We start from the raw sequence: 25,628 nt of genomic DNA, 5'->3' as shown, positions 1-25,628 counted from the left end.
GATCTGGAGTGAGAAAGACACAAGGGTAGAGACCAGGTACAGAGTTGGAATTGGTTCCTTTATGGAAAAACTGAAAATATAATAAAAATTAAAATTAAACCAGTTTTAAAAAAGCCAGCCCCTGGAGTTTCTACCTCCTGCCTCTGGCCCTCCAGAGGGACAAGGCCCTAACCCCAGGGCAGCAAAAGGATGAGGGCTTTCTGCCCCTCCTCTTCCCCCATTCTATCCCCATCTTATTCTTGACAGTGGGGGCCCCCGGGAGGAACCAAACCTGGGTAGGGGAGCAGGGACCCAAGGCCCCGTGGCCCGGGGAGGGAGGCTTGGTGTGCACCCAGCCCCAAAGCTCCCGGCCTGTAGTGTGGGCATGGGCAGGGCCCCTCTTGGCCTGGGCCCAGCAGGGTGGTAGCTGTTAGTTCCAGATCTTGAGGAAGGAGTCCCAGGAGCCTGTGGCCACAGCCATGCCATCATCGGTGACCCCGAGGCAGCTCACACGGTTGTCGTGGCCGGCGAGGACACCTGTGAGGAAGGACCATCAGAACCCAGGCTCCCCAGCCCCCCTCCCCGCCCCGCCCTCCCCAGCGCCCAGCACGCACCTGCGCGGTCGCCCTTCATGGCGTCCCAGATGTTGCAGTTGAAGTCGTCGTAGCCGGCGAGCAGCAGCCGGCCGCTGCGGGAGAAGGCCACGGAGGTGATGCCGCAGATGATGTTGTCGTGGGAGTACATGAGCAGCTCCTGGTCAGCCCGCAGGTCGAAGAGGCGGCACGTGGCGTCGTCCGAGCCAGTGGTGAAGGCGTAGCCGTTGGGGAAGAACTGCAGGACACAGGCCCCGAGCCAGATGAGGGCACAACAGAGCCGGGAGCCTGGCAGGCAGGCCAGCCCGGCTCGACCCAGAACTTACCGCCACGGCATTGATGTCCGACTCGTGGCCGATGAAGGTCTGTCGGCACATGGAATCCCGCACGTCCCACAGCTTGATGGAGGCGTCACAGGCACCGGACACAAAGGTGCGGCCATCAGGGGCCAGTGACAGGGACATCACATCTCCACTGTGCCCAGCAAAACCCACTGTCTGCTGGCCTGTCTCAATGTCCCACAGGGCACTGGAGAGACGACAGAAAGAAGGAAGGGATCACAGAGGGGTACAGGACAGACTCCCTGTCCTCCGCCGTCCTCTCCCCGATGTGAGCCCAGCCCTGACAGAACCTACAAAGGAAGGGGCACACGGAGCCACTGGGTCACAGGCAAGGGAGGCGAAGTGTTCAGAAGGCCCCTGCTCGCTCAGGGCACGTGCTACATGCTAAGCACCAAGGCAGGGGCACCCCAGGCAGGAAGTATAGGTGAGCCCCGACTACCTAGCCCTGGCAGGGCCTCACCAGGTGGTGTCCCCGGAGCTGGTGATAATTTGGTTGTCATCCAGGAAGCGGCAGCACGACAGGTACCCTGGGGAAAGGGGCTGGTCAGCCGAGTCTCTCCGGGCGGGCAGCACGGCCCCTCCCCCCGCAACAGCGCCCGAGCCCTGCCAGGTCCCTCTCACCGGTGTGGCCAGGCAGCTCCCGGCTGACCCGGACATTGCCCTCGCGGGTCTTGAGGCTGTAGATGGAGCAGATGTTGTCCAGCCCTCCACAGGCCACAAAGTTCCCTGAGGGCGCATAGGCACAGGTCATGACCCAGGAGGAGCGCAGAGGGATGGCATGGACCTGGAGAGAAGGGGGCAGTGCCCAGGGTCAGAGCCAGCCAGGGCCCGCGGCCCCACCCCATCCAGCCTCAGGCACCACCTCTACCTTGTTGGTGGTATAGCTGTCCCAAATGATGAGCTTCCCGTCCTGGGAGGCGCTGACCAGCAGCCTATGAAAAAAGTGGCGGGGGAGAGGCAGAGGGGTCAGGGTGTGAGGCTCCCTCTGGAGACAGGACACCTTTCCTCCTCTCTCAGCCGGTGGGAGGCCCTCCGAGACCACTCCCAGGAGCTGCCAGTACGGTCCTGTTTCCCACCCCCTGGGGCTCTCTGGGGGTCACTGTCTTCCCAAACACGCTCAGCAACATAGGCATCCCGTTCATCCCACCAGATCGGCGAGGCTGCGACCCCTGCCCCCCTCTGCCTGCTAGAAACTCAGCCCAGGGCAAACACAAAAGCTCAGCACACGGCCCCAACCACACACACACACACACACACACACAAACACACACACACACACACCTTGAGTCTGTCCCCCAGTGCATGGCATAGATTTTTGCCAGGTGCCCACGGAGGGTCCTCCGTGTCCTCATCTGGATTCTCCCCACTGGGTCCAGCCCAGCTGTGATCTGGAGGTAGAGGCAGAATGGGCTCAGGGAGGCTCAGGCGGCATGGCCCACCAAGCAGTATGCCTCAAACCCTTGCTCCTTCCCTAAACCCCAGGTTCGGCCCTGGATTCATCTCACCTGGGTCAGTGTTGAATCCCCACATGCTTTTCGGGCATCCTAGAAGAGATGGCAGAGCCCATCAGAAAGAGGCAGGAGGAGAGGGGGAGGAGGAGGCAGGGAAAAGAGGTGACAGAGGAGTGGAGAGGAGGAGACAGTGAGAGACTAGGGTAGCCACACACACAAAAATCCACCACCCACCAAGTCAGTACATGCAGGCCACCTGGCCCTGCCCGCTCAGCCTCCCCAGCCCAGCAGCCAGGCCCTCTCACCCGGATCTGGTTCCGGAGCTGCTCAGCCTCCTGTCTCAGTTGCTCCAGCTCACTCATGGCGCCGGGCCCGTGGGGCGGGGTTGGGGGCGGCTGGGGGCCGCGGGACGGGGGCTGGGGGAGACAGCTCCTCGCCGCTGGCCCGAGGCCTGGGGGATGCAGGGCTGACGTCAGGCCCAAGGCCGCCGGGGAAGAAGGGGGAAAAGGCGGGGTTGAAGCGCGGCCCGGAAGGGGTAAGCGCCGGTCGGAGGAGGGGGAGGGGACAGCAGCGGTGGCCGCGGTCCCCCCGGCAGAATGGGGGTCTCTGGCACAGGAGGGATGTTGCCCAGTTACAGCTGACTTCCCCAATCTTCCTCCCGCCCCCCGGAAACGGAGCGGGAAGTGCAAGAGGAAGCGCAGGGGAAACCCCTCCCTCGGACAGCAGCCCGGGCGGGACACCCGCGGCAGGAACTGAAGGGGGGGACGGGGGGAGGGGGCGGGGAGAGTCCCTTCGAAAACAGACCTGGCGTCTGCCCGGGCCCGCACAGGCACCGCCCTCCTAGCACCTAATTTTAAAAGGGGCGGTGCCTCTTTAAATTCACCCCCACACGCCGCACACCCTCCACACACACCCCCAGCTTCGACTGGGGTGGGGGAGAGACCAGAGGGGGAAGCTGGGCTGTTCGTGGGGTTGCCTAGGCAACCGTCACCCGGACTAAGAGCACCTCATTGGTGAAGTGCCCCCACCCTAGCCCTGTTGCCAAGGCAACCGCATCCACGGCAGAGACCTGTAGGGTGGGTGACCCCACCCCCGGCCCCATCGCCCCCGCCCGACCCAGCCTCCCGCCCCGACCCAGAACCGGCCAGGGTGGCTGTTTACAGGATTTGGGAAAGCCGATTGGCACTAATAGGTTCGGGACGGCTCACCCCGGATAATCCCCGGGCCGGCTGCGCCCCATTAGCCGCCCCCCGCGGGCGGAGGGGAGGGTGGCGGGGAAGGCAGCCCAAGCCGCTGCTCCCTCCAGCGCCGCGGCCGCCCGCCCCGGCGCGCCCGCAGAAAGCCCGTGGGAGCCGCTCTCGGGTAATTAGTGCTCCGAGGAGAGGTCCCCGGCCCCGAGGCGCGGAGCTGCTCTCTCCCAGACGCGGGCCGGCGGGCGGGCTGGCGGCCCCAAGCGGCCCGGCCCTGCGCCCTCGGCACCCCAGGAGCCCAGCCTCCGAGCTCCGCGCGCCGGGGCCCCAGGGGCCTGGCTGGCTCCGCTCCAGGGCCCGGAGTCCTGCCCCCCTCTCTGGACACCTGTGTGCTCTGGCCATGCTCACTGCACTCTGCCGACCCAGACGTTCCCCCACCCAGCTCCCACTTCCCCCAGGCCCTGGGCGTTCCTCTTCCCCACTGACATTTCCCCTCTGCCAGTTCAGCTTTCTACGCTAGCGCCGGGGGATGCCCCTCCAAAAAAGCGGGGAGCCGGGGCGGGGCGGGCAGAGTCTCCCACTCCACGTCCCCAGCTCCGGACAAAGCCCCTTCCTTCCAGCTGCCAGCAGCCCAGGCCGAGCGGCAACGCCAGAGGCCAGGGGCAGAAGGAAGCAGGCCGGGAGGAAGCCGCTGGGGGCGGGGGCGACGCTTCCAGCCCTCAGTCCCCATCACCCTCCAGGGCCCCCTCGGCGGCCCCCGGATTCTGGGCATACAGCATCCGAGGCCCTAAGGAGAAATGGGGGTGCCACCGCCTCCGCAGGTCTGGCGGGGCGAAGGGGAGGGGACATGGGAGGGTCCCGGATCTGGCAGCTGGAAGGCGCGGGCCGGTGCCGCGCTGCGAAGCGCAGTGGGCCTGGCCCTCCGGCCCCCACGACCTCCATTTTGCCCAAAAGAAAGCTAGGCGTGGGATGAGGGCGTCCCGGGGAGCTGGGCTTGGGGTTAGGGCTCGTAGAGGGAACAGGGTGCCGAGGTCTCCGGCCTAGGGTAAGGGGGCCAGAAAACACGGACAGAACCCAAATCGAGGGGAGGGTGGAGGCGAAGGGAAGGGTGGCCTCGCGGCCTTGCCTGCCTGTCTGAGGATTCTGGAGTTTTGCAAGGCGAATGCCGGCATGGGTGCAAAATGGGAGGACACGAGGGGTGCTACCCAGGGGCAAACGGGAGGGTGGTGATGGGGGAAAGGGGGCGGGACGGGGCCTAGAGGAAGCCCGGAATTTGGCCCCCCAACTTCTCAGGGAGCAAGAGGCAGGAAAGGCTGGGATGGAGTCTGGGGTGAGGCAAAATGCCCCTGACGGTGCAGGGAGCGCGTGCATTATTGGGGACGAGGGTCCCCCCAGTTCCCCTTCCGGGTTTGGGAGCGACGGAGCCAGAAGAAGGGAGGGGAGGTCTGGGGTGCTACGTCCGCTCCCAAGAGGCCAGACCGGGGAGACAGAAGGAAGAGAGGTTCTCCCACGGGAATTTGGGGCTGGGGGAGAGGAGGACTTCTTTTGTCAGCGGAGGTACCTGTGGCGGTGGGATTCTGCGAAGGGTCGCTAGAGGGGCGCGGGAGGTCCTGTCTTCCTCCGCGGCGGAGGCGGCAGCGGCGGCGACGCGGATGGATTTCCTCAGTCACCCCAACTCAACCGTCCAGCGCTGCTCTCCCCAGAGCGGAGGGATCCCGCCCGCCAGTGACGCGGCCGTCGCCGCCGCGCCCAGGGCCCGGCTGGGCGAGACCAACTCCTTAGTGGGGGGACGCCGGAAGATAAAAGACCCCTTAAGAGGCAAGGATTGACTCCGACACAACAAAGATAGCACACCACACGATTTCGACGCAAAAAGGACCAAAATAAATGCTGTGCTTCCCGAAGAGGAGCAAGACATCCCCCCTGGGACTGACAGAGGTGGTACCGGCATAGGGGAGGGGAGGGGGGGAAGAGAGAAAAAAAAAAAAAAAAAAAAAAAAAGCTCGCTGGTCACGTGACCTACCCTCCCGGATTGGGCGGCTCCAGACTGGGCAGGAGAGCTTGACGCCCCAGTTCTTGGTTCAGCACGCCCCTGTACCCGGTGAGACCACGCCCCTCCACGGGCTGGGACCGAGCTGGAGAGATCCCGGCCCGCGCGGGACGGGACCGGCGCCCCTGGCGCGGCAGAGGGAGAGAGCTGCTCTTGTGAAAGTCCCCGAGGAATGGTGCGGGCCCCTGAACCTGGCAATGGTGAGAAGAGTCGTGCCCGGAAAGTTCCCCAGCGTTGCCCACTGGGCTTTTGTAGAAGTCTACCGGAGTGCGTGACACTGTAACAACAACAACTCGTATTTATTGAGTTCCATACTTACTTAATCCTCACGACAGTGCTGTGAATTTCGGTACTAGAGTTGTCCCCATTTTATAGTAGTGGAAACGGGTTCCCAGGACTGCAGAGTTGAGATACGAACCAAGGCAGCTTTAGCGACTTAACTGTGCAGTAATATCAGTACTAGCCTCTTGAGGAACGCTCCCGTGGACCATCCCTGTAAAGGATTGAGAATGTAAGCATAGGCCTTAGTTTCCACCTCTGTAAAATGAGTGTTGACTGCTGCCTGCCCTGCGAGTCACGTTGGAGTGTTACGAGATTCTGACAGGTTGTGAAAATGCTCTGGAAGGTTCAAGTCAATGAACAGCCTTCACTGAGTCCTTACCCAATTTAAAAGTGAAAGTATCGAAACAGACAACGTCTTGTAGCCTCCCTTAAAGGCATTACAAAAAGCGTTCAAAGCACAATATATATTTTTTAAGAAAATAAGAAACCAAAGTCATATTCTTCGTTATGCACAAATCCCATTTATGTGCACTTACCAGTTTGATGATATTTTAGCAGGAGATGATAGATGTCAATTAGGCATTAGAATTTGGAAGGGACCTTACGGATAATTTTCTTCAATTTCCTGTCAATCTACAGATGGGCAAAGTGACTTCCCAAAAGTCACTTAGAAAACTGGCAGCCTAGGACTAGAACCCGATTTTGTTAATCTCTGTAGGGCATCTGACACTGCTTCCTCTCACTTTTGGCTTCACTTTTCCTCTCACTTTTGGCTAATATGCTTCTTTGTTTTAACTCATTCAGCAAACATTCACTTAGTCTCAGTGATGTACGAGGCAGGGTCCTAGGCACTGAGGATACAGCCATGAACACGTGCACCCTTCCTCTACCTGCAGGGAGGTCACAATCTACAGAGGAGACCGATGGTAGATGATCATTGAAATGACAATTAGCGCTGGTGGCTTGGAAGTGCCATTTGCAAAGAGCAGAACATTTGGGAGGGGACACATTTGGGGAGGAAGATCAAAAGTTTTAAGTTGGGACATGTTAGGTTTGTAGTGCCTAGGAGAAGTGCAAAGAAGAATATTCAGAAGGTGGCTGTCAAAGCAGGTCTGGGGCTCAACAGAAGAATATGAATTGGAATAGAGCCTTGAGAATGAATGGCATTTTAGAGCAGATGAAGTCATAGAAAGGTTCAGGAAAAGACAAGATGGCCTAAGACCAAGCCCTGAGGAACTCCAACATTAGAGGTCAGGCAGAGGAGAACAAGCTGCCAAAGGAGAAGCCAGAGAGCTAACAGGAAAATCAGGAGAATGTGGAGTTCTGGAACCTAGAAGAAAAGAATGTTCCAAAAAGGGAATGACAAACCGTGTTGAATGCTGCAGAGGGATGAAGCAAGCCTGGACTGGGAAGTGTGCATTAGATTAAGTAACATGGAGGCCATTGGTGACTTGTGTCAAGAGCACTTGGAGTGAATGCTTTGCTTGCAGTGGGCTGAGGGTAAGTAAAAAAAAAAAATGAGGCAATGGAGACAACGAAAGTGGTCAGAGCTCTGGGAATCTTGACTTGGAGGGGGTGGGGCGTAGAAAGGTGGGGCTGCGTACGGTGAGAGAATTTGAAATCAAGATATTTGTGTTTTGATAGGAGCTACTGGAACTTCTTTAGATGATAATGGGAAGGATGGGGGTTGGGGGAGGTGAAGGATACAGATGGGTAGGGGATGGCCAATGGATGACCAACTTCTCTGAGAAGGCAGGCGCCCTGGAGCAGATGTGGAGAACCTGGCTCTCACGGGGCATGGGACACTTCCTCCTTCCTCTGACTCTCCTTTCTCAGGCTTCTCCTTGGTCCTCCCCTCCTCCTCTGGGCATCTGTAAACATTGTTTCTCCCAGGATCCCAGCTTCAGCCTCCTTTTTTCACTGGTGACTTCCTCCATTACTGTGACTATCCTTGAATTGCTTATACCTCTCAAATCTCCATCTCCAGCCCAGATGTCCCCCTGCCCCCGGTGTAGACTTGGTGTATGTCCAACGGCAGCCTGGATATCTTCACCTGGATGCTCACAGACACTGGTGTGCTGGAGTTAGCTGTGCCAGTTCACACCAGCTCACAAGAGCCCAATGTGTACCTCTCTTCCCAACTCCTTGTTCAGTGAAGTCATGTTGATAGTAGTAATTTTTAATTGTCATGGTGGGAGTATTTACACCATGGAAATCGGCGAAGGCTTCAGATCAGGGCTCCCCTTTCCAGAAGAGCTGATTTTTAAACCATTTACTATACACCAGTGGTCACGGACATGTCACATTCAACACATTCAAAACTAAATTAATCCTCTTCTACCCCACCCCACCCTGCCCAACCCTACCCTTTCTCTGAATCTCTTGGCCCAGTTAATAGCATCTCCCACCCAGGAGCTTCTCACGCCCTCATTCCCCATATCCAAAGATGGTCAGCTAGTTATGGTTTAGGCCAAGCTGCTATAACAAAGAGACCCCAAAATTTGACGGCTTAAGAGACAACTTTATTTTTTTTTTAAAGATTTTATTTATTTATTTGAGAGAGAGCACAGCAGTGGGGAGGGGCAGAGGAAGAAGCAGACTCCCGGCTGAGCAGGAACCCTGACGCAGGGCTGGTTCCCAGGACCCTGGGATCATGACCTGAGCCAAAGGCAGATGCTTAACCAACTGAGCCACCCAGGCACCCCAAGAGACAACTTTAAAATAGATCCTCCAGGACTGTGGGGGCATCTCTGCCATCCTCAACACCTAGCTTCCATCTCTGTGTCTAGTGTGGCCCAAGCAGCTTTCCACAATCATATCTGAATTTCATCCATTGGGAAGGGCGGTGGGGTGGAAAGCACAAGTTCTTTCCTGTTTAAGGACAACACTAACATCTGCTCAGAGGTTGGCCAGTTGCAAGGAAGGCTGGGAAATGTAGTCTCTAGCCATACACCCAGCTAAAACATTATTAATAAAGCAAGAGGGGAGATGGCCACTGATGTAAGCTTAGCAATCTGTGTCATTGGTGGATACATCTTGTCCATGCTCCCTCTTGTGTATTGCTTAAATCCATCCCCTCTGCCGTATGCCAAATGCTATTACCCTGGTCCTCGCCTATATCCTGGCCTCTAAGATAGTTCCTCTCTATTCATCTATCAAATAGCTGCCAGACGTATCTTTCTTTTTTTTTTAAAAAAAAGATTTTATTTATTTATTTGACAGAGAGAGACAGCGAGAGAGGGAACACAAGCAGGGAGAGGGTCAGAGGGAGAAGCGGGCTCCCTATGCGGGGCTCGATCCCAGGACCCTGAGATCATGACCTGAGCCGAAGGCAGTCGCTTAACCAACTGAGCCACCCAGGCGCCCCCAGACATATCTTTCTAAAACACAAATTAGATCATATAACTTTGTTGTTCAAAACTGTGCAGTAGTTCCCCACTGGTTTGGCCCTTCTCTCATGAGAAGGGCCAAACTTCATGACACACAGTCCTGTCCCCTCCCAGAATGCCTTCCACCCCCACTCCAGTTCGACTTCCTTATCAGCTGGGAAAATGCAGTTCCATTTTCTCAGGCTTAGTTTCAATACTGCCTCCCTGACCACACTGTTGTTTGTGCCCCGCTGCAATGCTGGCCCCGTTCCTATTGCAGCCTTTACTGGACTGTTTATTTCTGGGCACTCACCGCCTTCACTAGGGAGAGGCTCCCTGTGAAGCCAAGATACTTGATTTATCTGGCAGAGGACTGGGGAAGAGCTCACCGAGCAAGGCAGAGACCCTCACAAGATGCCAAATTGTTTCCAAAGTGTGGGGTCTGAGAGTCCTGGCCCTACCACCTTTGACCTCATTACCAGATGTTCAGCTTTGGCCAACCTGAATGTAGGCCTGGAGGGTGTGCGAACCTCCAGATGATTTTGATGAATTTGTTTTGTTTTGTTTTGTTTTTAAAGATTTATTTATTTGGTAGAGAGAGAGACAGCGAGAGAGGGAACACAAGCACGGGGAGTGGGAGAGGGAGAAGCAGGCCTCCCGCGGAGCAAGGAGCCCGACGTGGGGCTCGATCCCAGGACCCTGGGACCATGACCTGAGCCGAAGGCAGACGCTCAACGACTGAGCCACCCAGGCACCCCGATGAATTAGTTATTTAACCCTCCTTCTTACAGCATAGACATTAAACCCAAGGAGAGTCACATCAAGTTATGTGAGCCATTTTATTCCTGGTGTCTATCAGGCACCTAGAGAACATCTATGAAATGAATAGAAGCAAGGCAACATTTTCCCCAGGATCAATACTTTTCACACGCCACAGTTCAAATCTGAGTTCTGTCATTTACACCAGCTGAGTGACCTTGGGTAAGTCACTTAATCTTCCCATGCCTGTTTCCCCTACAAAGTGGGGATAATAATCAGGCCATTATAAGAGCTAAATTACTTAACATTTGTAAAGCACTTATAATGCTTTACATCCAGGCATTGGATGTTTTGTGTTTGCTAAACAAAAATTGAGTTTAGGTATGAACGAATTGGTCTTTGGCCACTTTCCCAGTCTCATTTCCCCCTTACTGTAGTCTGTGCCACCAGCTCATCTGCAACCTTCCTTCAAGACTGAGCTCCTAACTCCACATATGTTCATGTCTCTAGAACTTTGCACATGCTATTCTCTGTGTGGAAGACCTTTCCCACCTTGTTCACCAGTGAACCCCTATTCATCCTTCACAATTCAGCTCGAACTTCGCTTCCAGAAGCCTCCCTGGACTCTCAGAAACAGGTAGCCCCTCCCTCCTTTGGGCCCCCACTCCCCGCCCACTTTCATGCATGTCTGAGCTCCCCACTGCACCAAAACCCCTTGAGAGCAGGGATAGAGCTTATGCATCTCGGTATTCCCATGCCTTGCACAAAGATGTTTGCTGAATCAATGAATGGATAGTGAAATATATTAATAACATTTTACCGTATCCACTTACATAATACAATAGAATCGCAATACAGTACAATGACACATGAACATTGGCTACAGTTGACTGGTAGGTAAATCAAGTCCAGTCATGTAGTCAGCCAGCTGTAGTTTTTCCACCAACCATTAGAGGAAAATTCAGTTCTCATTACAATACTACATATTCCTAACTTATGAATAATAGTAGTAAAGCCTCAAAAACTCCCAGGAACATTCTCAGGACCAGTGTTTACTGAACAGTCCTGCGTGGCCAGCTCTGGCATCAGATTGAGTCTTCACTCCCAGCTATTCTTCAGCTAGGGACAGTGAAGCTTGGACCGGGACACAGAAGTATTATGAAATAAGGTCATCTCTCAACTGGTTGATGAGAGATTTGAGTTCTAGTCCTGGCTCTGCCCCAGTCGACTGTGTGACCCAAGACAGGGCCCTGCCTCCGTCTCGGGAAACCCCTGTGAAATCCAGGGGCCGGATCCATGATCAGTAAGGTTTCTCCTGACTTGGGGCAGTCTCTGAATCTGAGACCCTGACTGGGTAAAGGGATGGGCGATGGAGAAGTGAAGTTGTGTCATTAAATGTCAACAAAAGGAAAGGTGCAGGCCACGAATAGAATCACTTTCCACTCCAGTGTCCCTGTAAGCCTTACCTCAGCAATAATAATGATAACAATAATAATTGTGTAAGATAAAGAAATGCAGGTGCCAAGAGGTCAAGGGGCTCATCCAGTCATCCAGGTCTCATTTATAGAGGCCAATGACTAAGTCACTCAGGAATATTTCAGTTTCCCAATAGAGTCAGCTCTCTCCCCTACAGCTCACCTCTCCCACGTAAGCCCGGAGGCCTCCAGTCTGAGGTGCTAGGCCTGGACTCCCAACCAACCTTGGGCATGTGAAATGCCAATGGTGCCAATGGGTAATCAATGAGCCACCTTAAACCATCCGTCCTTTGGGTGGGGACAGGTGAAATCTCTTCCAGAGTGGGCATCTGGTGAGCACACTTCTGGAGCATTGGCTGTCACAAGGTACCCTCTTCCTGTGCCATCCATGGTCTTTTTTGGGGGGGGCTGAAACCCACCATCCATGGTCTTAATGCTCCCCCCACCCTCAGCAAGTAGGTGGGAGTGCCCTCAAAACAAACATATTCATATGCATATACGTACAAACACACACACATATCCTGACACGCATAAGCCCATACATACAGGCACACACCTACACACATGCTCACATAAGAGTCTCTCAGCTAAGCCAGGCTGTCAGAGATGCTCCTTCCCCTTTGCTATTAAAACTGCTGTGGAGGTGGTGGCAGGCCAGGAAAAGAGCTGGGGAGAAATAATGAGGAAAGGAAGCTAAAGATGGGTTAGCTGAGCACGGGTACACGTGTATGTATAGGACCCACACACCAGGGATGGGAGAGGAAAAGAGGGGCCATTAGAAAGACAAGGGTGGTTGGGGCGCCTGGGTGGCTCAATCGTTAAGCGTCTGCCTTTGGCTGGGGTCATGATCCCAGTGCCCTGGGATCGAGCCCTGCGTCCGGCTCCCTGCTCGGCAGAGAGCCTGCTTCTCCCCCTACCACTCCCCCTGCTTATGTTCCCTCTCTCGCTTTCTCTCCGTCAAATAAATAAATAAAATCTTTAAAAAAAAAAAAAAGAAAGAAAGACAAGGGTGGAAAGAAACGGGGAGAAGATGGAGACACACCCCCTCCTGTACTTCTTCCCTTCTTCCTTTCCCTCCTTCGCCCGGTGATTTCATTCAGGCTTCAGTATGGCAGAACCTTGTTCAGGAGCCTGAGCATGGACAACTCTCCAGGACTATGGTGCCCTCTCCTCGACCCCATTTAAAAAAGTAAGGGAGCAAGGACCCCATCAGTCACCCTGCGGCGTCCTGGTCTCCAGATGGACAAGGTTTCCGTCTCTTTTGTACGCCTGCTCTCTACCTGGCTATCCCTGAGGGTCAGTCTCAAAGTCCTTGCTATCCTCCCCCAAATATTAAAGTGGCGGTGTCTGCCCCTTTAAAGCAGCAGCCCCCGGTCGGGTTATTGTCTAGCCTTGCAGCCAATCGGCGGCGCCATTGGGGGCGGGGGATCCGGCCTCCTGATTGGCCACCGCGCGCCCCGCCCCGCTCGGGATCCCCGGAGCTGTCCGGCCGTCTCGGTGCTGATCCCGCCGCCGCCCACGGGCCGTGAGCAGCGCTGAGAGGGCATTATGAGCGGGGGCGTCTACGGCGGAGGTGAGCTAGCCTCGGGCTTCAGGCTCCCCAGCCTGTAGCGGCCTCACCGGCAGCCCTGCACCCCGAACCCGCGCGACCTAAGCTCTGGGCACCCCAGGGCCTGTCACCCCGGCGCTCGAACGGGTTTGGGTCCTGCGCCACTCCTACCTTGGTCCTCCCAGGTCGGTCGGTCGCTTGCGCGCCCTGGGCTCACTCTCCACCATCCAACTCACCTCCTCCCGCCCCCACCCCCCACCGGCCCCTTCTTTCCCGGCAAGGAGAGTGGCCTGAATAAGGCCACCGGGCAAGAAGGGACGCTGGAGTCTTGATCCCCACTCCCAGGATCCCGGACTCCAGGCCGAGCTCCCACCTGCCCCGGCAAGCGTTGAAGGTGGCGAGACTGTGGCTCTGCCCTGACCTCCTCTTGGAGCTATCCAGGGGGAGAGAGTTTGGGAGAAGTCCCCTCACACACCTGTCTCCCCGCACAGATGAGGTGGGGGCGCTGGTCTTTGACATTGGCTCCTTCTCTGTCCGCGCTGGGTACGCTGGGGAGGACTGCCCCAAGGTGAGCCTTCCAGCCCCGACCCCAAGTCCTAGGGGCTCCGGACTCCTCTCAAGGCTTCCCAGTGACCCAGGGTTCTCACAACACAGAGAGCAGCTCTGCAGAGCGGGAATGTGGGAGTAAACCCAGGGGCGGGCTGAGGGCCTTGCTATGGGCCTGGACAGGGGCAGGAGGTTGATCCCTCTTCCTGCCCATGCCCCCCTCCAGGCTGACTTCCCCACCACGGTGGGGCTGCTGGCCGCGGAGGAGGGGGGCGGGCTGGAGTTGGAGGGGGAGAAAGAGAAGAAAGGGAAGATCTTCCACATCGACACCAACGCCCTGCATGTGCCTCGGGATGGAGCAGAGGTCATGTCGCCCCTCAAGAATGGCATGAGTAAGGAGCCCCCACCCACCGTCTCCCGCACAGACCCGGAGCCCACACACCACAACCCGGGACACATCACCCCACACCCATGGAGTCTACCTTGCAGCTGCCCACAGCTGCCTGGTTCCCAGCCCAGGGTCCCGACAGATACCTAGGAAGGGGGGATTTTTGCTGGAACTGATCTCACTTCCCCTCACCCGGACTTGGCCTCCCTCCTTGCTTTGCTTCCTGTCCCTGGACCCCTGCCGGCCCACCTTCATCTCTCCATGCTGGTCTCCTGGCCGCAGTTGAGGACTGGGAATGCTTCCGTGCCATCCTGGATCACACCTACAGTAAACACGTCAAGTCCGAGCCCAACCTGCACCCAGTGCTCATGTCCGAGGCCCCGGTAAGTGCCTCACCCAAACCCTAGTCCTGCCCCAGGGGCTCCCTACCTCCTTTCTGCCATTCACTTCTCCCCGGAAAGCATCTGCCATCCATCACTCCACTTAACTTTTCAGACTTTTCTTCCAACTCCACCATCTTCAAGCACTTTTTTTTCCTCCCTGGTTTTAGTCTCTATCCCTCTCCCTCCTCCTGTTTTATCCATTCATATCTTTTGCCCATTCAGGCTTACCCACTGCTGTCCCCCCCCCCCCACCAAAGTCCTTTTTGGACCTTTTAACTTAAAATTTTTGTCAATGTTATATAGGCACATAACCAATTTGCTTTATAAAGTATGTTAAGAAAAAACTGCCATACATATCCTCTTCCTTCCATTCCCCTTTTCCAGAGGCAACTGCTTTTCTTTTAGATAAGTTTTGTCATGTTCTTCCATGTCTCTAAATATCACACTCAAAATGCTACTTATGGATTTTATGGGTTTAGGCATTGATTTCCCACCGTAGAAAATAAACATTGAGGGGCACCTGGGTGGCTCCATCGGTAGAATGTTGGGACTCTTGATTTCAGCTGAGGTCATGATCTCAGGGTCATGAGATGGAGCCCCACCTGGGGCTTCATGCTGAGCTGGAGCCTGCTTGGGATTCTCTCTCTCCCTTACCCTATGCTCCTCCCCTGCCTCGTGCATGTACACTCTCTGAAAGAAAGAAAGAAAGAAAGAAAGAAAGAAAGAAAGAAAGAAAGAAAACATTGATCTCTCTTTCCTCCTGCAGCTCATACCACACACTTCCCTCATTCCCCAACCTTAAATACAGTTGTATTTTAGATTTTTTTAAAAAAATCATTATTCAGTATTTACACTCTTATGTTTATGTATGCTAATCAGGTCTGAGGCGGGCAATAAACTACAGTCACTTTTCTTTCCTGCACAGCTGTTTTCCCTAGAACTGAAAATTGTGCTGGTTTTTATTTTGCTTAGCTTTCTATTTATTTAATAATATGACCCTAAATTATTCATCTGTTTATTACTCATCTGCTTGTTATCTATATCCTTTCTCAAAACATTAACTCCATTAGGTATTCTATCAATTTCATCTTCTTGAAGAAATCTCTCCAAAAACCCACTGATTTGCTCCACTTTGGACTTTTTGCCTCTACACAGAGGACACAACTCTCAGCCTGACGTCTCTCTTCACCATCATCTTAAAGCATCCCTTCACCTCTCTCCTATGCTAGAAGTCCTATTTCTTGTATCTCATTACTCCTTTTCTTGATGTCCTCCCTTGTTTTCCTGGAGCACATCCTCCAGTAACTTTCTTAGAAAGGTCATGAGAAGTAAAAATTTTTAAGACCTTGCATGGCTGACCTTGATCGATAGCTTAGCTAGGTATAACATTCCAGATTGGAAATCATTTTTCTTTAAAATCTTGAAGGTACTTTTCCATTGTCTTCCAGCATCTACTGTTGCCATCTAGAAGGCAGAGCTATCTAATTCCTGATCTTTTGGTGTAATGTTTTTCTTTGTGAAAGTTTATAGAACTTTCACTTTGTCCTCATTGTTGTATAATTTCTCAATATTGTATTGTTTAATATTCATCCATTGCTCTAGACACTCAATATGTCCCTTCAATATAGAAACCTATGTCTTTCAATTCTGTGAAAAGATAAGTCAGTAATTATTTGATTAAATAGTTTTAATTACTTATTTGATGATTTATTTCTCTCAATATTCTCTGTTCTCTCTTTTGGAAAATATTATTTGGATTTTGCACCTCCTAAACAGGTCCTCTCATTTTCTTATTTTTTTTTCTTATGTTTTCCTTCCTTTTCTCTTTTCCTCTAATTACCAAGATATTCCCTCAACTTTATTTTTCAACCCTTCTATTGAGTTTTTCATCTCTCCTCCTGTATTTTCAATCTCCAAGAGCTCTTTTTTGTTCCATGAATGTTACTTTTTAGGACATCTAATCCTTTCTTCATGGGTGCAATATCATCCATTATCTCACTCAGAATATTATTAATTTTGTTTCTGTTTTTGGAAGTTTTCATTTCCCTGCATGATCTCTGTTCTTCCAAATTGGTTTTTCCCCCCTGCCCTTTTTTGGGGGGTCTCTATCTCCTTTTTGAGGCTTTTCTCAGATTTCTGAGAAATCCTTGTTGTCTGCTTATGTTTGCAAGTGGTGGACTGAAACACTGATTGGAAGCTGTGTGGGACGGGGCACTCGTTGACTGTGGTGATAAAGGATGTTGCTATAGGATGACTTGCCTGGGATGATTGTTAGGCAGCCTCTGATAATTGGCATGTTTAGATCTCTGATGTAACCCACAGGGAAGACTTGTACCCTACAGACAGGCCTGGTCACCTCCTTTCTGGGAGCCAAGTGAGGGAATAGGGCTGAAGTTCTCACCATTTAATATGCATGGAATCACTTACTTCTCCTGTTTTAAGTATAGTGTCTTCACTCCTGACAGTGTCAAGTGTCCCACCAGTCCAGAGACCCTCAGTTTTACTCTAGGGAATAAACTTCCAGTCTTCTGCAGAGGTTGGGGTGGGTAATAACCCAGTGACATGGAACTGGGAAAAGAGTTTCAGGAGCCGTCACCTGAATAGCTTTAAACAATCTTATTTTAGCTTTCCCTTGACCTTAACTGCCAGAGGTACCCAAAACTACCAATTCCTGAGCTCTCTAAGGATTCTGCAGTTTGACACAGGCTGTTCCTGGCTTTTTCCACTACCAGCTTAGAAGTCAGTGCTCTTGAATCTGTTAAGTCAGTTACCACTCAACTATCTGATTTCCAACCTTCAAAACTATGTTGCTGTTTTCTCCTTCCTTATTATTCCCAAACCTTGAGGGTGTCTGTCTATCTCTCCCTCTCTCTCTTTTTTGAGTTAAAATTCACACAACATAAAATTTAACTTTTTTAATGTTAACAATGTGGCGGTATGTAATACATTCACAATGTTGTGTAGCCATCATCTTTATCTAGTTCCCCAACATTTTCATCACCTCAAAAGAAAGTACGTTTTCATTAACCAGTTTCTTTCTACTCTCCCTGCCCTTGGCAACCATCAATCTGCTTTCTGTCTCAATGAATGTATCTATTCTGGATCTTTCTTATAAGTGGAATCATACAACATGTGACTTATGTCTGTATTCTTTCACTTAGCATACTTTCAAGGTTCATCCATGCTGTAGCATTTATCAGTATTTTATTCTGTTTCATGGCTGAGTAACATTCCATTATATGGATATACCACAATTTGTTTTTCCAATTTATCCATTCATGGATTTTTGGGTTGTTTCCATGTTTGGCTATTGTGGATAGTGCTGTTATGAATAGTTGTGTATATGGATTTATTTCAGTACCTGTTTTCAGTTCTTTTGGATATATAACTAGGAGTGGAATTGCTGGGTCATATGGTAATTCTATGTTTAAATTTTTGAGGAACTACTGATTGTTTTCCACAGTGGCTGAACAATTTCACCTTCCCACCAGCAATGTACAAGGGTTTCAGTTTTTCTATATCCTTTTTTTTCTTAATTATTATCAACACTCCAGTGAGTATGAAGTGGTATCTCATTGTGCTTTCGAATTGCATATCCCTAATGGCTAACAATGTTGAGCATCTTCTCATGTGCTGGTTGGCTTTTGTGGCTTTATGTCTTTTTTTTTTTTTTTTAAGATTTACTTATTTATTTTAGAGAGACAGAGAGAGCACAAGCAGGAGGGGCAGAGAGAGAGGGAGAGAGAATCTCAAGCTGACTCTGTGCTGATTACAGAGCCTGATGAGGGGCTCAATCTCACAACCATGATATCACGACCTGAGCCGAAACCAAGAGTCAGACACTTAACCAACTGCACCACCCTGGCGCCACCCCCTGTTTTAAAAAGTAACCTCTGTGCCCAATGTGGGGCTCGAACTCTTGACTCCAAGATCAAGAGTTGCATGCTCTTCCAACTGAGCCAGCCAGGCGCCATGGGTGTATGTCTTTTTTTTATTGCCCTCCTTTTTTAAAGATTTTATTTATTTATTTGAGAGAGAGACAGAGAAAGAGAGAGCACGAGTGGGGGGAGAGGCAGAGGGAGAAGCAGACTCCCCGCTGAGCAGGGAGCCCGATGTAGGGCTCAATCTCAGGACTCTGAGATCATGACCTGAGCTAAAGGCAGATGCTTAACCAACGGAGCCACCCAGGCACCCCTAAATTACCCCTTTATTATACTTTTGCTGGGATCTTGGAAGAGGATAAAATTGGATGTTTGTATTCAATCCACAGTTTCTACCAGAAATCCTCTTCCCAGCTTTCTTGCCTTTGAGATGATTAAAATGAGGAAGAGGGATAAACTCCTTTCAGTAGCCCGAAGTATATATTGTACAATAAAGAACAGTGGGCCAGCAGTCAAGAGACTATGACTCTACCAAGCTCTACCAAGGGCTTTGTGTGTGAACTTGGTCAAGTAACTCTCCCTCTCTGAGTTTGGATTTCCTCAGCTGGGTTTGGATTGTAATCTTTAAAGTTCTTCATAGTTCTCACATTCTTAAGGTCTGTGTGGATCAAGAGGCCAGACCTCTGTCCCCAGTCCAAGTTGTGTGTTTGTGTGTGTGCGTCTGTGCCTCTCCCTTTTTGAATCCTCCCCTCCTGCACTTTCTCCCCAGTGGAACACACGGGCCAAGCGGGAGAAGCTGACAGAGCTGATGTTCGAGCAGTACAACATTCCTGCCTTCTTCTTATGCAAGACAGCTGTGCTCACCGCGTATGCTCTGGCTTGAGCGGCTCTGGCTGGGTGGAGGGCCAGGGTGGGGTTTGTGGTGTGCCAAGCTGGAGGCTGGACCTGATCCTGTAGAGATCAGTGTCCTGGATGGGCAGACACACGCCCTGTGCCCCATTAGTGCAGAGGGGCCCCTGTGGGCTAAGTGCTTTTGACCCTGGGGTGGCCAGATCAGCAGCTCTTTCCTATTCCTTGGATCAGGATGAATGGGGGGTGGGTGGGGAGGAGAGTTGGACCACATAGATAGCAGGGGCTGGGACTGGAGAGAACAGGGAGGAATATAGAACACTGAGGAGTTTCCTCCCCAAGCAGCCAATCAGCATTCATTTTTTAAGGATCTGCCTTGCATTGACCCCTGTGCTAGGCCCTGGGGCAATATGGCCCCTCATTTCAAGGAGCCCACAGAGCACTGAACCAAGACTAAAGAGAAACTGGGAGCTCAGAAGGAAGGAAAAAGAGGAAGAAGCTGTGACTCAGACAGGGAAGAAGAGACAGGGGTCTCAGGAACCTTTCTCCAGTGATGGGTCATAAACCAGAATGAGAGATTAGCAGACTGTGGATAGGCTGGACCAGGAGAACAGAGAATGACCAGGCCAGACCTGAGTCCCAGTCCCCTCACTTGCTGCTGCTGTCTCTTTGACCTACCCATCCCACGCCAGCTTTGCAAACGGACGTTCCACGGGCCTGGTGCTGGACAGTGGGGCCACCCACACCACAGCCATCCCAGTACATGATGGCTACGTCCTGCAGCAAGGTGGGGCCTCGACCGGGGTCGTGGATGCCTTGGGGGTGGGGGGAGGGACTGGCCCCTAACGCCCTGTCCCTTTCCAGGCATTGTCAAGTCACCCCTGGCAGGAGATTTCATCTCTATGCAGTGCCGGGAACTCTTCCAGGAAATGGCCATTGACATCATCCCGCCTTACATGATTGCAGCCAAGGTGGGGCCTCCGGGGAGTCTTGGGCACTCACCCTATGACTATTGACCCACGGACCCACTAGATATCAGAAAGGGGAGCAGCAGGGTCCCCAGAGGACCCTCGGTCCAGTTCCTTAATTTACAGTCGGACAGGCTGAAGGACGTGGCCAAGGTCATATGGCCAGCTAGTAGCAGGACGTATGGGGGCCAGTGCGACAGATCCAGGTTCAAGGTCTGCCTCTGCCATGTGAGAGCTGCATGACCTAGAGCAGGAGATCGAAGCTCCCCGCACCTCAGTTTCTTCCCCTGCAAAGTGGAAAAACAGCATACAGGGTTGCTGTGAGTGTTGAGACACTGCATGCGAGGGTCCACCCTGGACCCTCACATGGAACATGGCTGCTTCTTTAAGGTTCTCGTCTCCCAGTGTATTCCCCATGCCCTCCGCTTTCTCTGGCTGGGGTCTTTCAGATCAGCTGTACCTGCTGCATGAGTGGTGGACATGGGGACAGGCTCTCCCCATTCTCTCCTTTGACAGGGAAGGAGAGACCCCTCTTGTGGGCAACAGAGCAAAGAACCCAGTGCCTGTTAGCTGCAGGAGCACAGGTGTGGGCAGGGTGTGCTGGGCAGGGTGCTCATAGGCTTTGTGCCCCACAGGAACCCGTACGGGAGGGCGCCCCTCCAAACTGGAAGAAGAAGGAGAAGCTACCCCAGGTTTCCAAGTCCTGGCATAACTACATGTGCAATGTGAGGAGAGAGTCCCCCGAAACAGCCCGGCCCCTCCCCAGCTCCTAGTCCCCTGCCATGAGTAGAGGGGAAGGGACAGAGAGGCCCTGCAGGCGGGCGGCTTGGGGGTGCTGCGGAGGGAGCCCAGGCCCTCACCAGCTCCCTGGGTCCTCAGGAGGTGATTCAGGACTTCCAGGCCTCGGTGCTGCAGGTCTCAGACTCTCCCTACGATGAGCAGTAAGTGGAGCCCACGGCCCAGGGGTGGGAAAGAGGGCAGGCCTGGGACTCCGGGGATACCTCTGGCCCTCTGTAAGCACCCCCAGGCAGAGTCTCTCTCTCTCCTGGGCAGGGTGGCCGCGCAGATGCCCACAGTGCACTACGAAATGCCCAACGGCTACAACACAGACTACGGGGCTGAGCGGCTCCGCATTCCTGAGGGCCTGTTTGACCCCTCCAATGTCAAGGTTGGCCCTGGTGGAGGGTATCGAGGTGGGGGCTGGTTGGATTCCCCAGATGCCAGCGTGTGGGGGTGGGGAGCTGGGAAGGATCCCTGGGGTCTGGGGAGAGAGGGCAGAGGCCCACAACCCAGGTCACCTTTCTCGGCAGGGCCTGTCGGGGAACACCATGCTTGGTGTGGGCCACGTGGTGACCACCAGCATCGGCATGTGTGACATCGACATCCGCCCGGTGAGGCCCGAGCCTGTGTCTGGGCAAAGGGGCCCAGGAGCGGTGGGGAGACGGGCAGGGGCTGTGCCCTGAAGGCGCACTCCTCTCTGCTCTCAGGGCTTGTACGGCAGTGTCATTGTCACGGGTGGGAACACGCTGCTCCAGGGCTTCACGGACAGGCTCAATCGAGAGCTTTCCCAGAAGACCCCGCCGGTAGGAGCCCACCCCGACCAGGGTCCTGGCTTAGCTCTTCAGGACCCAGTCCTTCCTCCTTCCCCAACGGCGAGCCTTCAGGCCACCAGAGCAGACCCCTCCCCCTGTGGCTTCCCAGTCTTCCCCATTTCCAGCCCTGTCCCTTCCCAGAACCCAGGTGTCTGCTTCCCCCAGCCCCTCTTTCCCCCCAGAGCATGCGGCTGAAGCTCATCGCCAGCAACAGCACCATGGAGCGCAAGTTCAGCCCCTGGATCGGGGGCTCCATCCTGGCCTCACTGGTGAGAGGGAAGGGGCCTTGGCCTGGCACTGACTGTGGGAAAGGGGCAGACCCACACAGCCCCATCCCCTTGCCTGCTGCCTCCTTATTCATTCATTCAACAAACATTTATTTTTGAGAAAGACCAGTCAGTGCTTCCAGAAGGGTGAATAAGCCATCGGCACAAATCAGGGAGCAGAAGGACAGGAAGCTGGAGAGATTGTCTGGATGAGGCACCCGCTGTACTTAGCAGAGGGGAGACACTGAAGGTTTGGGGCGAGGACGCGATGTGACAGTCCCAGGCATGTTTGGAAAGCCTACGTCAGGAATGAGTCTTTGGAGATCAGGGTGTGAACTGGACACGGGGGGACCTTGGGAGGGGGCTCCTTCCATTGTCCCAGAGTCACAGAGTGAGTAGCAGTGAGGATGGGGTGGTGGGCAAGAGGCAGATAGAGAAGGAGACAGGCAGGCTGGTTCTGGAGCAGTAGGTGAGGAGTCCTGTCTGGGTCTGCTGCTGGGCACAGGCAAGACGCTGAGCAGGGAGCTGGAGAGGCAAACTATCTCACGGGTGTAGGTCACACGGAGGGGACAGTGGGGCTATGACAGAGCAGGAAGGACATCTCCTAGAGGGGCAGCCCCCAAGGGGACAGAAACAAGGGTCAGAAATACAGGAAGCTGACGGTGTGAAGTTAGCTGGGGGCTGGGAACCTGTCAGCCATCCAGTTCCTGTGGGCCCACCTGCATGCCCGACCTAGTCCCCGCTCCAGGAGCAGGCCCAGTCCAGAGGCTGAGAGCATTAAACAGGAAGTCACCACAAAGTGTGGGGGTGTTCCTTCAAGGGAGGACCTGATCTAGTTCAAGGGTCACGAAGGGCCTCCTAAGGAGCATTCAAGCTGAGATGGAAGACTGAGTAAGAACTCTTGAGGCAAAGAGGGAGAGAGGGTGCCTGGGCCATGGAGAGAGGCAGGCGAGACCAAAGGCAATGGGCAGACGCAGGCGGACCCGAGGTCAGGAAGCTCACCGGGGCAGTAGAGTGGAGAGTGGCTTGACCGGGGCTGCTGTGGTCTCCACTGTGACTGGGGCTTGACAGAGGAGTGGGTATCAGGCTGTGGAACCGGGAGCTCATCTGGGGTCCAATGGACAGAATGTGGACAGCATTTGGATACAAGAAGTTAGCGAGAAGGCGTCCAGGACAATGCCCAGGCTGCTAGCTCCTGGCAGTTATGTCCAAGAGGAATGTAATGCGAACCACATATACAACTTTAAATTTTCTAGTAGCTGTATTTTAAAAGAGCACCAAAAATCAGGTGAAATTAAGTTTAAAGAGTATACTTTATTTGGGGCGCCTGGCTGGCTCAGTTGGTAGGGCATGCGATTCTTGATCTAGGGGTTGTGAGTTCGAGCCCCATGTGGGTGTAAAGATTACTTAAAAACTGAGTCAGCCAGATGCCCCTACTTAAAAATAAAATCATTAAAAAAAAGAATGCACTTTAATTCAATATATCCAAAATATTATCATTTCAATGTGTGATCAATATAAAAATGAGATTTTTACATTCTCTTTCCTGGACTTAGTCTTCAGTATCCGTTGTGTGTTCTATAACTGTAGAGCACATCTCAATTCCGACTAGCCGCACTTCAAGTGCTCTAGGACCACTATATCGGCCACGCTAGTATAGAAGGTAGGAAAGACCACCGAGGCAGGTTTGGGCCAGGCCTGGGGGAGCTCAGTGGTGGACATGCTGAGTTTGCGGTCCTGAGGGGCTCCGAAGGCTGTGTCCAAAAGACAGCTGAGTATTTGGGTCTAGTATTCAGCTTCAGAAACGGGAGATTGAGGGAGGAGTAGGGTTTCAGTGCATGAGCAAAAATCCCAGGAGTGGAGGAGCTGGTTCAGGAAGGCTTGAACTGTGAGCCCAGGAGAGAAGCAGAGACAGTACCAGGGACACAGGCACTAGCTTTCAGGCAGAGATTAAGCAACCATCAGAGAAAAGGGAAAGTCTGAGATGCCCAGCACAAGAGACCCTCAAGGGCCAAGGTTCAACGTGGGGAGTGGCGTGCAGAGTGAAGACAACTCCATCCAGAAGTTAGGTGGCACAGGAATGGTGAGGGTGGAGGAAAGATTCTTTCTGGGAATGTGGGAGACTGGACAAGTTGGTAAGGCCTGATGGAGTGATAGGTGCAGGAGGAATTGGGGGAGGGAGGTTGGGAGGCCAGGTTGGCTGGCCTGAGGCTGTAAGCTCCACTACCCAGCTCTAGCCCAGCGCCTGGCCCAGGGCAGACAGATGTGCAATAAATACTTGTTGAATGAATGAATCAACGTCGTGACTGAACGACACGAGCAGGGGTATTCACCCTCTGAATATGAAGGAGGGCTAGGAGGCTTGGGGAGGTCGCTGCAGAAGGGATTGGGCGAGGGTCGGAGGGCAGGAGGAGGTTTTCCGAGGGGCTGGGCCTGCACGGGTGGAATGTGGGGAGGCGCGACCACCCCCCTTCCTCCAGGACCGTTCTGATGGCCTCTGTCGTGCCCCCGCCCCCAGGGCACTTTCCAGCAGATGTGGATCTCCAAGCAGGAATATGAGGAGGGAGGGAAGCAGTGCGTGGAGCGGAAGTGCCCCTGAGGGCGCCCCCTCAACACCCACACGCCAGCCCGCCGCGGTGGGGTAGGGGACGCCAAAAGGCGGGGAAAGGGTTTCCCGGCTCGGCCTCGGCTCGGCCTCCGCCAGCGCAGATCGAAGCCCCCACCCCCATGCCCTCGTCTCTCCCCATCCCCTCTCGTCCGCTTAGATTGTGATGTTTCTGGGTTGAAAGGAGTAAAAATGTTTTAAGAAAAAAAAAAGTTTGGCCTCCTTGGTGGGGGGCGGGAGTGGGGCAGGGGCCTGGGGGGAGGCGAGGGGAGGGCCACACCTACGTCCCTTGGTGATCCCACGGTGGACGCCGGGGCAAAGTCTGCGGGCCGGGGCAGAGCCCCAGAAGCCTCAGGTTTCAAAGGGGCGGCGACCCAGGGAGGATCACGCAGCGAGGGTCCGGCAGAGGCCCGCGAGAAGGCCCCAGCTAGGAGCGGAGTTGGGGCGGGAAGGGGGTGCTGGAGACCCGACCCCCTGGCAGGGGTGGGCGGGGCCTGGGTGGGCGGGGCCTCGGGTGGGAGGCGGTGCCTAAGCCTCAGCGAAACTGCTCTCAGGTGAGCCGGGCTGCGCGGCGTCTTCCTTCTTCGGGTTCTTGGCACTGGCAAGAATGGGGCGGGGACGGGGGCACTGGTGCGCCCCGGCAGCTCTGAGTTTCTCTCCCAATTTGGGTAGGAGCTGAGGTTTCCCAAGGGAGACCCCGACATGGGGCCCCTGAGCCCTTCTATTCCAGAGCTACTTGTCTGGGGGGCCTCGGTAGGGCTTGGGGACCTGCACGCCCCCGTGAAATTTTGGGTAAAACTTAGCAGTTTGTGCCTGTGATGTGTTCCTGGGGTGCCCAGACCCAGCAGAGGTAGAAATCAAGTCGTCCCGTCACCAAAGAGACGCAGGTGCCCAGAGAAGACCATGAGTTGTTGAAGGTCATCCAACTCTGCCCAGGCCTTGACCAGGACTCTTTCCGTCAATGCCTGGTGGGCCTCGACCCCGCAGCTCCAGGAGAACCCCAACATGGAGCACTCACTGGTCCCGCTTGACCATATGCTCCCACCCAATGCCCCTCCCTCCCCAGAAGTTAATAGGAGCCTGAGACCCACTTTTCAGCCTGATTGCAATGAT

The 25,628-nt window shown here is 53.9% G+C and overlaps 2 protein-coding genes across 3 annotated transcripts; one reads left to right on the top strand and one right to left on the bottom strand.

The window, feature by feature from the left end:
• Window positions 1-37: 37 nt before the first annotated feature.
• On the bottom strand, window positions 38-5,278 carry GNB2 (G protein subunit beta 2). Its single transcript, XM_032431175.1, has 10 exons — window positions 5,116-5,278; window positions 2,670-2,815; window positions 2,419-2,457; window positions 2,195-2,301; window positions 1,782-1,845; window positions 1,535-1,697; window positions 1,374-1,440; window positions 899-1,100; window positions 594-810; window positions 38-516 (listed from the first exon to the last, which is right to left on the bottom strand). Exons 2-10 carry the CDS (start codon window positions 2,724-2,726, stop codon window positions 410-412), a joined length of 1,023 nt encoding a protein of 340 aa, XP_032287066.1. The 5' UTR covers window positions 2,727-2,815; window positions 5,116-5,278; the 3' UTR covers window positions 38-409.
• A 7,646-nt stretch (window positions 5,279-12,924) lies between these two features.
• ACTL6B (actin like 6B) lies at window positions 12,925-24,696 on the top strand. 2 transcript variants are annotated; one of them, XM_032431207.1, is made up of 14 exons: window positions 12,925-13,061; window positions 13,529-13,605; window positions 13,810-13,975; window positions 14,254-14,354; window positions 19,005-19,102; window positions 19,777-19,871; window positions 19,949-20,055; window positions 20,688-20,777; window positions 20,932-20,993; window positions 21,106-21,220; window positions 21,363-21,443; window positions 21,540-21,635; window positions 21,827-21,913; window positions 24,429-24,696. In XM_032431207.1, exons 1-14 carry the CDS (start codon window positions 13,037-13,039, stop codon window positions 24,507-24,509), a joined length of 1,281 nt encoding a protein of 426 aa, XP_032287098.1. In that variant the 5' UTR covers window positions 12,925-13,036; the 3' UTR covers window positions 24,510-24,696. The 2 variants fall into 2 exon arrangements, with proteins under 2 accessions (XP_032287098.1, XP_032287100.1); XM_032431209.1 differs by lacking the exon at window positions 13,529-13,605 and having other exon boundaries at window positions 12,935-13,061.
• The last annotated feature ends 932 nt before the right edge of the window (window positions 24,697-25,628 follow it).

This window comes from Phoca vitulina, unplaced genomic scaffold (genome assembly GCF_004348235.1).
Source record: "Phoca vitulina isolate PV1807 unplaced genomic scaffold, GSC_HSeal_1.0 scaffold45, whole genome shotgun sequence".
NCBI lineage: Eukaryota > Metazoa > Chordata > Mammalia > Carnivora > Phocidae > Phoca > Phoca vitulina.
Note: the sequence above shows the minus strand (reverse complement) of the source record. Positions and strands in the feature narration are given on the sequence as shown.